This window comes from Oncorhynchus clarkii, chromosome 11 (genome assembly GCF_045791955.1).
Source record: "Oncorhynchus clarkii lewisi isolate Uvic-CL-2024 chromosome 11, UVic_Ocla_1.0, whole genome shotgun sequence".
Taxonomy (NCBI): domain Eukaryota; kingdom Metazoa; phylum Chordata; class Actinopteri; order Salmoniformes; family Salmonidae; genus Oncorhynchus; species Oncorhynchus clarkii.
Genome location: NC_092157.1, coordinates 32,582,095 through 32,595,175, shown reverse-complemented (window position 1 = coordinate 32,595,175; position 13,081 = coordinate 32,582,095). Strand labels below are relative to the sequence as shown.

The 13,081-nt window shown below is 40.8% G+C and overlaps 1 protein-coding gene across 1 annotated transcript in view; it reads right to left on the bottom strand.

Moving 5' to 3' along the window:
• Positions 1 to 13,081, bottom strand: part of LOC139420438 (receptor-type tyrosine-protein phosphatase N2-like) — a 303,402-nt gene that overhangs the window by 190,406 nt on the left and 99,915 nt on the right. The window contains exon 3 of the mRNA XM_071170577.1: positions 10,032 to 10,145. Coding sequence (XP_071026678.1) covers positions 10,032 to 10,145 — 114 coding nt within the window. The remainder of the gene's footprint in view (positions 1 to 10,031; positions 10,146 to 13,081) is intronic.

The window sequence follows — 13,081 nt, the reverse complement described above, 5'->3', positions numbered from 1 at the left end:
TCTAAGACAGAAAACCGTATATAATGTAATTATAACAGAGTGTGGGTGAGAAATGACATATTGTATGCAGACCTGTGTTCAAATTCTATTTGAAGTCATTTCAAATCATTTCGTTGGGTTTAATTGAGCTTGCCTGGCTGCAATGGAATCAATGGTATAGTCACAAAGCTGTGAAACCCACCCATCTGGAACTACAGGCAGGCTAAAGCAAATTATAACAGAATTTGAAAGAGTTAAAATAGTATTTTAAAACCAGGTCTGATTGTATGTTTTGCTGTTCTGGAAGATACCCCTCAACGCAAAGACACACAGCCACCGATGAGCACATATAGAACCTGTGTAGAGGAAGATCAGTAGTGCTGAAATGACCCACTGTCTGTTTGTGGTGATGCAAACGTCACAATGAATTATCTTACTTCACTTGTCTTGAGAGTGAGTGAGGAATGAGGATTCACTCTGCTTTTGCACATGGCTCAAGGGTGATGCTTGAAGGGTCAACCTACTGTAGAGCAGGGAGCCTGGTCCTTATTACAGAGAGAGCAGAACCCGTGCTGTAGCGGTAAAGCTCCGTGGTTCTGACCTAATATGTGCTTCTCCCCACTGAAGACCAGGCTTCGGTGCCTATGTCTTTTCTTCCATCTGCCAGCCTCCCCTTATTGTTTTACAACTGTCTGAATAAAGTGAGTGGAAAAGGTAGTCAGTGAAGGCGTCGAGACAGAGATCGATATTGACGTACGAAAACACTGTTGAAGTCAGGTGAAGAAATGCATTCCCATCTGATATAGGTTCCCCTGCACGAAATGTGGCATAATCCAATGAAAATACCAAATTATCAAGAGATCATTTGCATGTCACACACACACACACACACGCATGCGTGCAATGTTATACAATGCTATCAAAAGCCTGATGCTAAAACAAATAAGACAGAAGACTTGAAAGCTTCGCTATATGAGGTGCGGGCACACTGTGTTTGCGCGCTATGAATCCCAAAGTCGCCTTCGCACAAAGCCCCATCCGTGCAGGCTAATTTAAAATCATTTGCAGTGGATGACAGTCTCTTGCACTTGGAGGCGGCATGTGGAAAATGTAAAATCCGATAATGCTCCCTCCCAGTAGGGATACGGCCAAACAAAGCAAGGTTACACGAAAAACAAGAGAAACCCTTTTTTGTGTCGGGTCAATTTCTATTGATCTAATGACGTTGGATGTTGTGCGCAGAGCCCAGATTGTATGATTTCTTCTACAGCAACTCAGATGCAAGATAAAGAGAATTGCAAATCGATGCAATTGATGTTCCTCTTTTCTTCTCTTCCATTTAGGTTACAGTGCAATAGTCTCAATCGCCCTGTCTGCTCTTCAACAGGGGAACGTCTCGACGATGACAGACACTTCAATAGGGATAAAGCTGATAAGATATAAAACACATTGGAGCATAGACAGTGTAGTGATTTTTTAAAAGATAAGACTGCAGTCTTTAGATATGGTTCTACGAGACACAAGCAAAACTGAGCCGGGTTTAACCGGAGCTCAAGACTGAGCAGCGCCAGCAAAAGTGTGTGATGAGAGAGGACGACATTTCAGAGATATTAACATCTGGAAATAGAGCTGGAACAAACTGACGCACCTACTCTCATCCTCCTCAGTCTCATCCGTTTATTTCAGAGAACTAATTCGATTAAATGCTGTGGTCTCACGCTGTGCCTAGTATTCATTTCTCCGATTATAATTTCCTATGGATGCCCGCTTATTTTTTTTAATGGTTTTCAACACTCGTTTAGGTCTGTTATAAAAGATTAAGCTTAAAGTGGCCTGTAAAGCCAATTACCTGGGGGAGGTTTGTGCTTTGTGGTCACGGTTTGTGCTGAAGGTATCTGCTGCCCTCTGGCTGAGACAGCCTGTAGTTGCAGATGTTTCGGATAGTCTTGTAGCCAGAATACAACTGAGGATGACTACAGAATACAACTGAGGATGACGATATAGGATGTTATATATACTGCATACATGTGAGACCTGGAATGAGACCTGGAATTACATATATAATTTAATTTGATGATTTTGAATTAAAGCATATACTTACTTTGGTAATGCACTGGTCAAAAACCTAATGCTAAAACTAAACTGAGCCATACAATCAACTGTCTAACACTTAACTTTTTTTTAGTTCCATTGGATACACTGCTAGAGCGCAAGAACTAATTAGCCTAGTGAATCCATTTGTGCTATTACACTGTATCAATTAAAAAGCTTCAGATGTCTGGTCTTGGCTGGAGGCACCAAACGATTGGTCGATTTCATCTGCCACTGTGACAGACATCATCAGAACAACATATATGAGAGAGAGAGAGAGAGAGAGAGAGAGATAGAGAGAGAGAGGGAGAGAGAGAGAGAGAGAGAAAGAAAGAAATGGAAAAAAAGAGAAGAGTCCCCTCAGCCAGCTGGTTCTGAGGCTCAGTTCTCCAACCCAAACCAACCCCATAGAGCCTCAGGACAGCACTCAGAAAATCTGGCCCAACCAAATCATCACAAAACAAAAAGAAAAATATATCACCTATTGGAAAGACACCACAAAGAAATCTAAGTAAACTTCAATGCTATTTGGCTCTAAACAGACAGTACATGGTGGCAGACTATCTGACCACTGTGACTGATAGAAAACTGAGGAAAACATTGACTAGGTACAGACTCAGTGAGCACAGTCTGGCTATAGAGACCGATCATCACAGACTAACCTGGCTGCCAGAGAGGACAGGCTGTGCTCACTCTGCTCCAAGGGAGAGGTAGAGACAGGGCTGCATTTCCTATTACACTGTGACAAATACTCAGACCTAAGAGAATTTTCTTTCCCAAAATTATAATTCAATACAAATAATTTGAAACTATAAAATATTAAGAAAAAATCTAATATTTATTGGGTGAAAAGCCAAAATGTGCAGTTTTGGCTGCCAAATATGTGTCCTCCTGCCACAACCTGAGGGACAACCAGTGAAAAGTGCAAAGTCATGTCGATAATATTTCCCATGTGGTTTTGTTTTGTCTTTCATACCATGTCATGTGTCTTCTCAGTCATGTTGACACTGGTCTACTACCATTGCTTTAATGTATTGTTGTTCTGATTAATATTGTTGTTGTAGTTGTTGTTAATGGTAATCCCATGTCCACTACTACTATTATTAGTGCTGTTGGTCCCACCATTTATTTATATATAAATATATTTGTATTTTTTATTTTTAGATATGTATACTTTGACAATGTAAGTAATAATGAACTTGCCTTGTCAATAAAGTAAATTGAATTGAGAGAGAGAGAGAGAGAGAGAGAGAGAGAGAGAGAGAGAGAGAGCGAGAGAGAGAGAAAAAAAAAACCTGCTGAAAAAACAGCATAGACCAGCCTTCATTGTGTTTCGTTGGTCACCGGCCCTCGTGGTGTTTTGTACCATAGAGAAATTAATAAATTAGACTACCTAAAGCATCTAAACTGGAACAACCAGTTCAGTATCAGGTGCAATAAGTCCAACTAACAGATTGTATTAGTTTAAAAAATAAAAAATAAAAAATAAAAGTCTTTGTGTAGCATAGGTACATGCAAAAACACAGATATTCAAGCAAACAATTCTAGAAATCTAACTGGAACTGTATTTTTTCTAACTGCATTTTTTTGCATATCAGGAAAGGTTCTTTACAGCTGTGATGGTTGTATAGAGCTCATAAAAGCCAAACTGTTTTGGTTAAAATTTCCCATGGTTCATTTTCATGCCAGCCAGGTAGGCTATACTCCTGTTTTAAAGCAAAGCAATGTGCTTAATTCTAGGAAAGTTGACACATAAATATAGTAGGCCTAGCCTATAGAAAGCTGATGGCATCTTCCTCTTTTTAATAGAGGCCATCAAAACTCTGTTTTCTCAGCCAATTGCACAGCCTATAGAAATGTTGCGCAACATGAGTTCATGGGCTCCTATGAAGGGTTTGATTTGATTTTTGAAAACATTTGCATCAATGTCAGAGTGATTAGAGGGACAAAAGAGTGCTGAATACCAGGCAGTTAGCAAGTTTGGTAGACTACTAATGATAATCAGCAGGATCAGAGCTTGGAGAAGCCTAGTTACCGTGACTAAACGGTCACAAGGATTTTAACTGCGGATATGACCGCCGATGTGGCAGTAATATGGTCACCATAACAGCCCTATCAGGGAGAGGTTGAACATGTCAGTGAAGACACTTGCCAGCTGGTCAGCGCATGCTCTGAGTACACGTCTGGGTAATCCATCTGTTAAGCTGTTTAAAAGTCTTACCCACATCGGCCAATGGAGAGAGTGATCACACAGTCATCAGGAACACCTGGTGCTATCATACATGGTTCAGTGTTGCTTGCCTCGAAGCGAGCATAGAAGGAATTTAGCTTGTCTGGTAGGCTCATGTCACTGGGCAGCTCGCGGCTTGGTTTCCCTTTGTAATCTGTGATAGTTTGCTAGTGACTCTGACGAGCGTCAGAGTCACTAGCAACTAACTGGCAGTAACATACTGGCAGCTTAACTGGCAATTTAACTCAGTAAGTTATCTTTGAAAGCACAGCAACATACTTGCAAATAGCTGCCAGTAGCTCATTGTACCTTCAATTAACTTTTCTGATTACAAGAAAGCATATAACATCAAGTGACAACAATTAGGCATTCTTTGTGGTGAGCACACTTGGGACGCAGCAGATAGCCTAGTGGTTAGAGGGTTGGGCCAGTAACTGAAAGGTTGCTGGATCGAATCCCCGAGCTGACAAGGTAAAAATGCTGTCATTCTGCCCCTGAGCAAGGCAGATAACTCACTGTTTGCAGAAAACGTGGTTGTCAATTATGGCAGCCCCCTGCACCTCTCTGATAAAGAGGGGTTGGGTTAAATGCAGAAAACACATTTCAGTTGAATAGATTCTTACAATTCAAATATATATATATATTTTAAAAAACAATACAGTTTTAAGAAAAACAGCAAAAAAAACAAATGAATAAAAGTAACAAATAATTACAGAGCAGAAGTAAAATAACAATAGCGAGGCTAAATACAAGGGGTACTGGTACAGAGTCAATGTGTTTAGTACAGAGTCAACTGTTTAGTCGAGGTAATTGAGGTAATCTGTACATGTAGGTAAAGTTATTAAACTATGCATAGATCATTTTGGGGTGGCAGGTAGCCTAGTGGTTAGAGCGTTGGGGCAGTAACTGAAAGTTTGTTGGATTTAATCCCTGAGCTGACAAGGTACAAATCAGTCGTTCTTCCCCTGAACAAGGCAGTTAACCCACTGTTCCCTGGTAGGCTGTCATTGTAAGTAAGAATATGTTCTTAACTGACTTGCCTAGTAAAATTTAAGATAATAACAGAGTAGCAGCAGCGTAAAGGACGGGGCAGTGCAAATAGTCTGGGTAGCCATTTGACTAGATGTTCAGGAGTCTTATGGCTTGGGGGTAGAAGCTGTTTAAAAGCCTCTTGGAGCTAGATTTGGATCTTCAGTACCGCTTGCCGTGCGGTAGCAGAGAGAACAGTCTATGACAAGGGTGGCTGGAGTCTTTGACAATTGTTAGGGCCTTCCTTTGACACCGCCTTGTATAGAGGTCCTGAATGGCAGGAAGCTTGGCCCCAGTGATGTACTGGGCCGAACGCACTACCCTCTGTAGTGCCTTGCGGTTGGAGGCCAAGCAGTTGCCATACCAGGCAGTGATCCAACCCGTCAGGATGCTCTCGATGGTGCAGCTGTGGAACCTTTTGAGGATCTGAGGACCCATGCCAAATCTTTTAAGTCTCCTGAGGGGGAATAGGTTTTGTTGTGGACCGTGTTAGTTTGTTGGTGATGTGGACGCCAAGGACATATATATATATATACACAGTTGAAGTCGGAAGTTTACACCTTATCCAGATACATTTAAACTCAGTTTTTCACAATTGCTGACATTTAATCCTAGTAAAAATTCCCTGTCTTAGGTCAGTTAGGATTACCAATTTATTTTAAGAATGTGAAATGTCAGAATAATAGTAGAGACAATTATTTATTTCAGATTTTATTTATTTCATCACATTCCCAGTGGGTCAGAAGTTTACATACACTCAATTCATATTTTGTAGAATTGCCTTTAAATTGTTTAACTTGGGTCAAACGTTTCGGGTAGCCTTCCACAAGCTACCCACAATAAGTTGGGTGAATTTTGTCCCATTCCTCCTGACAGAGTGGGTGTAACTGAGTCAGGTTTGTAGGCCTCCTTACTCGCACATGATTTTTCAGTTCTGCCCACAAATTTTCCATAGGATTGTGGTCAGGGCTTTGTGATGGCCACTCCAATACCTTGACTTTGTTGTCCTTAAGCCATTTTGCCACAACTTTGGAAGTATGCTTGGGGTCATTGTCCATTTGGAAGACCCACTTGCGACCAAGCTTTAACTTCCTGACTGATGTCTTGAGATGTTGCTTCAATATATCCACATAATTGTCCAGCCTCATGATGCCATCTATTTTGTGAAGTGCACCAAGCCCTTTTGCAGCAAGCACCCACAACACGATGCTGCCACCCCTGTGCTTCACGGATGGGATGGTGTTCTTCGGCTTGCAAGCATGCCCCTTTTTCCTCCAAACATAACGATGGGAAGGGGGGGGGGGGGGGGGGGGGGGTACTGTCACGTCCTGACCATAGTTCCTTTTTATGTCTCTATTTTTGTTTGGTCAGGGCGTGAGTTGGGGTGGGCATTCTATGTGTTGTTCTATGTTTTGGTATTTCTGTGTTTGGCCTGGTATGGTTCCCAATCAGAGGCAGCTGTTTATCGTTGTCTCTGATTGAGAACCATACTTAGGCAGCCTGTTTTCCCACTTATATTTGTGGGTAGTTGTTTTCTGTCTTTGTTTTAGTTACCAGACGGAACTGTTTCGGTTGTTCTTTTTGTTACTTTGTATTTTTAGTGTTCAGTGCAATTTAATAAAATGACAAAAACTTACCATGCTGCATATTGGTCCGATCCTTCATACTCCTCTTCAGAAGAGGAGGAAAACCGTTACATGATGACAGCTTTGCACTCGCTTTGCATTCTCTCAACCAAGATGCAGAGGAAGAAACCTTATAGGATACTGTGCCATCGTCAATGTCCCTGGACAGTGTGGTGGCAACATCACAATGTGTGCAGCCATTAGTCAGAATGGTGACCTTCATCATCCTACCACTCTTAGTCCTAACAATACTGCCCACATTATTGCCGTCCTTGACACTATGCATAATATCCTCATTCCCAATGACCAGAGGAATGGACCAGAGCAGGCCAGGTTTGTTGTCATCTGGGACAATGTAAATTTACACTGGTCCGCAATTGGTTTATTGACCATCCGCAAGTTTTGACGCTCAACCTGTCACCATACTCTCCATTTCTAATACCCAATAGAAGAGTTATTTTCGGCGTGGCGTTATAAGGTATACGATTGCCAACCCCACCAACATTTACCCCTTCTCCAGGCGATGGAGGAGGCCTGTGGTGACATAGATAAGGGGGCATTCCAGGGCTGGATATGCCACTCCAGACGCTACTTCCCCCGCTGTTTAGCCAGAGAGAACATCGCTTCTGATGTTGATGAGGTGCTGTGGCCAGACCCAAGTAGGAAACAGGATGCACCCTAATTGTTTTTTTCTTTATAGTAACAAGCCTATTTGTTTATCTTCTACTGTATTTGTTTTGTCTGTTACTGTTCATCCCAAAATCTGGATGAAAATACAATGTTTTGAGATAGAAATACATTTGATCCCCCCCCTTGCATTTCTGTTTATAGTGTAAATATATACTTATAGGCATACATACTGTATATATTTGTGCACATGCACGTGTGAGTGCTACTACAAACTGCCGTGGACTCCACTGAAAATGCAAAAGACACAAGTTTTACATTTGTCACATCCATGTATAAGGGCCAATCATTTGATGGTTTGTGTGTAGAGTTTTGCGCAAAAACACAATTTTGAGGAGTTAAAATAATTTTGAATTGAGTGTTTGGTTTTGCAAGAGATGTGTGACGTTTTGCATGCTGTGTGTATGTTTTGGGGTTTTGTGTGTCGAGTTTAGAGAAAATGAGCCATAGTTTCAGAAATCATGTGTAAGTAATTGTCTGGGTAGAGAACACACGATTTTGTGTAACTCAAAATGGGTCATAATTCTACAAAGATCCAGAAAAAAAGGATAAAATAACAACCCAATATTTATATCCCAGGACAAATTAGCTACCAACAGCAAGCTAGCTAACTAAATGTCCATGAATGTTTCATGTGTTTCAACCTGTCCAAAAATGAATATTGATTCAGAGTATGTTTTGATATTTCAACCTGCATGTCCAGATCGCGAATGGGGTGGATGGACAAAATCAACATGCGCGCAATTGCGCACGTCTGCACATGCCCGGTCTAATCAGCACGTTAGGCTACTATGGTGAGTCGAGCATTGTACCTTTTCATTTTCAATAAGTATTGATTACCCATTTATTTGTCTCTGACTGCAAATCGTTCTCCTAAAACGTAGGTTATATCATATATGCAAAACGTAGCAAGTGTTGCTGTCATCGTTCTTGCTGCTCCAAGTTCAGTGTGGTCTCAATTAAATAGAGTAGGCTATAGCGTTATGCATGGGCGGAGAAGCACGGGGCAGTTATCAGATTTCCTATGATTAGGCTATAGTTTACTTCATTGCCTAGATATAATTGTTGATCACCCATATTTATCTGTCTGAAAATCTTCCCACTCCTAAAAGGTAGGCTATACAAATGACTAAAGAGAAAGTGCAAGTCTCTCCAACTCTGCTCTCTTCTAACTACATCTAGCATATTGGCTGATATAGCCCAGTAATACAGATGGCTTAATATAAATGGGCCATGTAAGCATCTCTTGTAATTTAACCTATTTCTTAAGTTATTTTTGCACATTTGATATTGTATACAGGGCTCAAAATTCCTCGACCATGGCTGGCAAGTGAACTTCCTAAAATAACATTGCGGGACTGCAATTAGGTTTGGGACCAGTTGTTGAGGTAGTGGGTGGGAGTCTGGCAACCAGTTCTTGTGGTAGCGGGTGGGAATCGGACAGAAAGCCAACGGGTGTGGTATGAAAAGCTGCGGGTGCGTGTGCAGATCTCTAATATAAAGCCCCACAGTGGAGGTGTTATAATGCCCATAAAACAGGGTAATGGTCAAACAGGGAAATGGTTCCAATTGTTTTTCTACCATTCATTTTTCCAATGGGGATTTTAGAAACACTTAAAATAAGGGCTGTGTTTCGTGTAGGCTTACCCTGGAGTGACGTTTTGATAACCATGTAAATATTTAATCAATATATTCGGCTCTATTTACTCTCAGATTTGAAAATGCCAAATAGCGTCAAAGTAGACATCATGCAAAACTACAAATCCCAGCAAGCTCCTGCACGTCATCTCTAGCTGACACCTTTGCTAACAGGTATTGTGTCAACTTAAAACTTGTACAAGGCAGTTCACAGAATTGTCCATTTAAAGACATTTGGGGGGGGGGGGGGGGGGGTAAATACAGGAGAATATAAATTACATCCCTGCAAAGACAATATTTTCCAACTTTGTTCTCTCTCCTGTTGTTTGAGGACATCCTTGGGCCAGTTCTGTGTCCTGTTCTCCTGTATCTACCCTGTTTAACAAGCACATTAGCTGCTGTGCTCTCATTCATTAAGCAGGAGAGAAAATCTAACGCAATTACGCCGCATGCAGCACAGTCACTCATCCACAAAATAAGCACTAAATGTCCTGCAATCGTACGAGTCAATTAGATTCCTATTGCCGTTATATGATCAGGGAACAAAGGCCTGTATGAGGCAAATTACCTGTCCTTTACCTCTGGGCCAAATGTAAAATCCGACCGTTTGGCTTGCTTTCACATAACAGCTGAATCTGTTTTATAATGTCGACAGGACAGACGGACCAATCAGACATACACACACATCTGTACAGGGACAGTGAGACAGACAGAAAGACAAGCAGGCAAGCAGAGAGACAGACAGACAGTACCTCTGTGGGACAGTTTCTGGAGGAGAGTCCTCAGGTGCTGTAGAGCAGAGGCTGACACATCATAGGTGTATAGGTCCGCACTAGGTAACTCCAGACACCTTCCAAACACTCTGTCTATGAGAGAGCACACACATACACACTGTCAACAAACAGATCATCTACCAGCGATGGTCAGTATTTCTGTTACATGCAATGCATTCGGAAAGTATTCAGACCCCTTGGACTTTGTCCACATTTTGTTACGCTACTCTAAAAAAGATTAAATTGTTTTTTTTATTCCTAATCAATCTAAACACAATACCCCATAATGACAAAGGAAAAACAAGTATTTAGAAATATTTGCAAATGTATACAACATTTTAAACTAAAATATCACATTTACATAAGTATTCAGACCCTTTACTCGGTACATTGTTGAAGCACTTTTGCCAGTAATTACAGCCTCAAGCCTTCTTGGGTATGACGCTACAAGCTTGGCACACATGTATTTGGGGAGTTTATCTTATTCCTCTCTGCAGATCCTTCAGAGACTTGTCCTGAAGCCACTTCTACTTTGTCTTGGCTGTTTGCTTAGGGTTGTTGTCCTGTTGGAAGGTGAACCTTCGCTCCAATCGGAGGTCATGTGCGCTCTGGAGCAGGTTTTCATCAAGGATCTCTCTGTACTTAGCTCTGTTCATCTTTGCCTCAATCCTGACTAGTCTCCCAGTCCCTGCCACTAAAAAACATCCCCACAGCATGATGCTGCCACCACCGTGCTTCACCATAGGGATGGTGCCAGGTTTCCATCAAACATGACAATACATTCAGGCCAAAAAGTTCAATCTTGGTTTCATCAGACCAGAGAATCTTTCCCACGGTCTAAGAGTCTTTAGGTGCCTTTTGGCAATCTCCAAGCGGGCTGTCATGTGCCTTTTACTGAGGAGTGGCTTCCGTCTGGCCACTATACCACTCTAAAAGGCCTGATTGGTGGAGTACTGCAGAGATGGCTGTCCTTCTGGAAGGTTCTCTCATCTCAATAGAGGAACTCTAGAGCACTGTCAACGTAACCATCGGGTTCCTGGTCATTACATTTCTTAAATTTTTAATTTCACCTTTATTTAACCAGGTAGGCCAGTTGAGAACAAGTACTCATTTACAACTGCGACCTGGCCAAGATAAAGCAAAGCAGTGCGACACAAACAACAACACAGAGTTACACATGGAATAAACAAACGTACAGTCAATAATACAATAGAAAACATCTATATACAGTGTGTACAAATGAGGTAAGATTAGGGAGGTAAGGCAATAAATAGGCCGTAGTGGCGAAGTAATTACAATTTAGCAATTAAACACTGGAGTGATAGATGTGCAGAAGATGAATGTGCAAGTAGAGATACTGGGGTGCAAAGGAGCAACAAAGAACAAAATAACAATATGGGGATGAGGTAGTTGGATGGGTTATTTACAGATGGGCTATGTAGAGGTGCAATGGTCTGTGAGCTGCTCTGACAGCTGATGCTTAAAGTTAGTGAGGGAGATATGAGTCTCCAGCTTCAGTGATTTTTGAAATTCGTTCCAGTCATTAGCAGCAGAGAACTGGAAGGAGAGGCGGCCAAAGGAGGAATTGGCTTTGGGAGTGACCAGTGAAATATATCTGCTGGAGCACGTGCTACAGGTGGATGCTGCTATAGTGACCAGTGAGCTGAGATAAGTAAGGGAATACCCCCCTGATTTGTACAAAAATGAATGTCAAGATATTGGCATTGGACAAACCATGTACACGATGTCCAATACCACCCAAAGCGGCGTTGATTCGTGCAAAGTATATGGCAAATGCCATATGGCAATTGCCAATTGTAACACCTCAAAAATCCAACAGGGGGCGAGTGCGCTCCACCTGGGTTTTTCATATTGGAAATGCAACCCAAGTCAACATCCAAAAGAAAAATTTTGAAAATATGATATTTTTTTCAAAAACTTTTTACCCCTTAAAAAAGTGCTTTCTGGGCCTTTTTTCGAATTTCTTTCGCTTTTTTTGTCAATTACACATGTGTAAGAACTGTATGAATATACTTTTGTCCAATTTTGATATCAAATTATTATTTTTTTAATTACATGCGCATAAGGCATATGTTTTGTCCATTTGCAATATGATTTCATAGGAAGTCAAAAGTCAAAAGTCAAAAATGTCAAAATTTGGTAAAAAACTTCACACATCCTTAAAAAAGTGCTTTCTGGACCGTTTTTCAAAATTCTTTCAATTTTTATGTCAATTACACGTGTATAAGAACTTTATCAACATACTTTAGTCATACTTTATTATCATTTTTTTTTTTTTTTTACTAGTGCATAAGGCATATGTTTTCTCCATTTGGAATATGATTTCATAGGAAGTCAAAAGTCAAAGTCAAAAGTAACGATTTTCCTCCGTGCAACTGGTGATCTGAAATGTGCAACTGGTGATCTGAAATGTGCAACTGGTAACCCAAAAAAAAAAAATTTGATTCTATGTTTCCTTACTTTTTCAAAGTCACTGTGCATTTGCAATATGTTTTAATGGGCAGGTACCATCACGAATTTGTCATGCTATAAAAATCCTGCAGGAATGTGAAATTGACTGGCCCGATGAACTCGGGATGGCTTTGCAGTGATTCTGGGTCATCTCAATCGCTCGTTTGGGTTGATTTCAGAATGTCGCTTTTGGTGATGTTTTTTCACTATAGAATCATATTGCAAATGCACATGCAACTGGTCATCCCCCCCCCAAAAAATTAGATTTTTTTTGTTTATTTTTCCTTACTTTTTCAAAGTCACTGTGCATTTGCAATATGTTTTTTCACTATAGAATCATATTGCAAATGCACATGCAACTGGTCATCCCCCCAAAAAAAATTTAGATTTTTTTTGTTTATTTTTCCTTACTTTTTCAAAGTCACTGTGCATTTGCAATATGTTTTTTCACTATAGAATCATATTGCAAATGCACATGCAACTGGTCATCCCCCCCCAAAAAATTTAGATTTTTTTTGTTTATGTTTCCTTACTTTTTCAAAGTCACTGTGCATTTG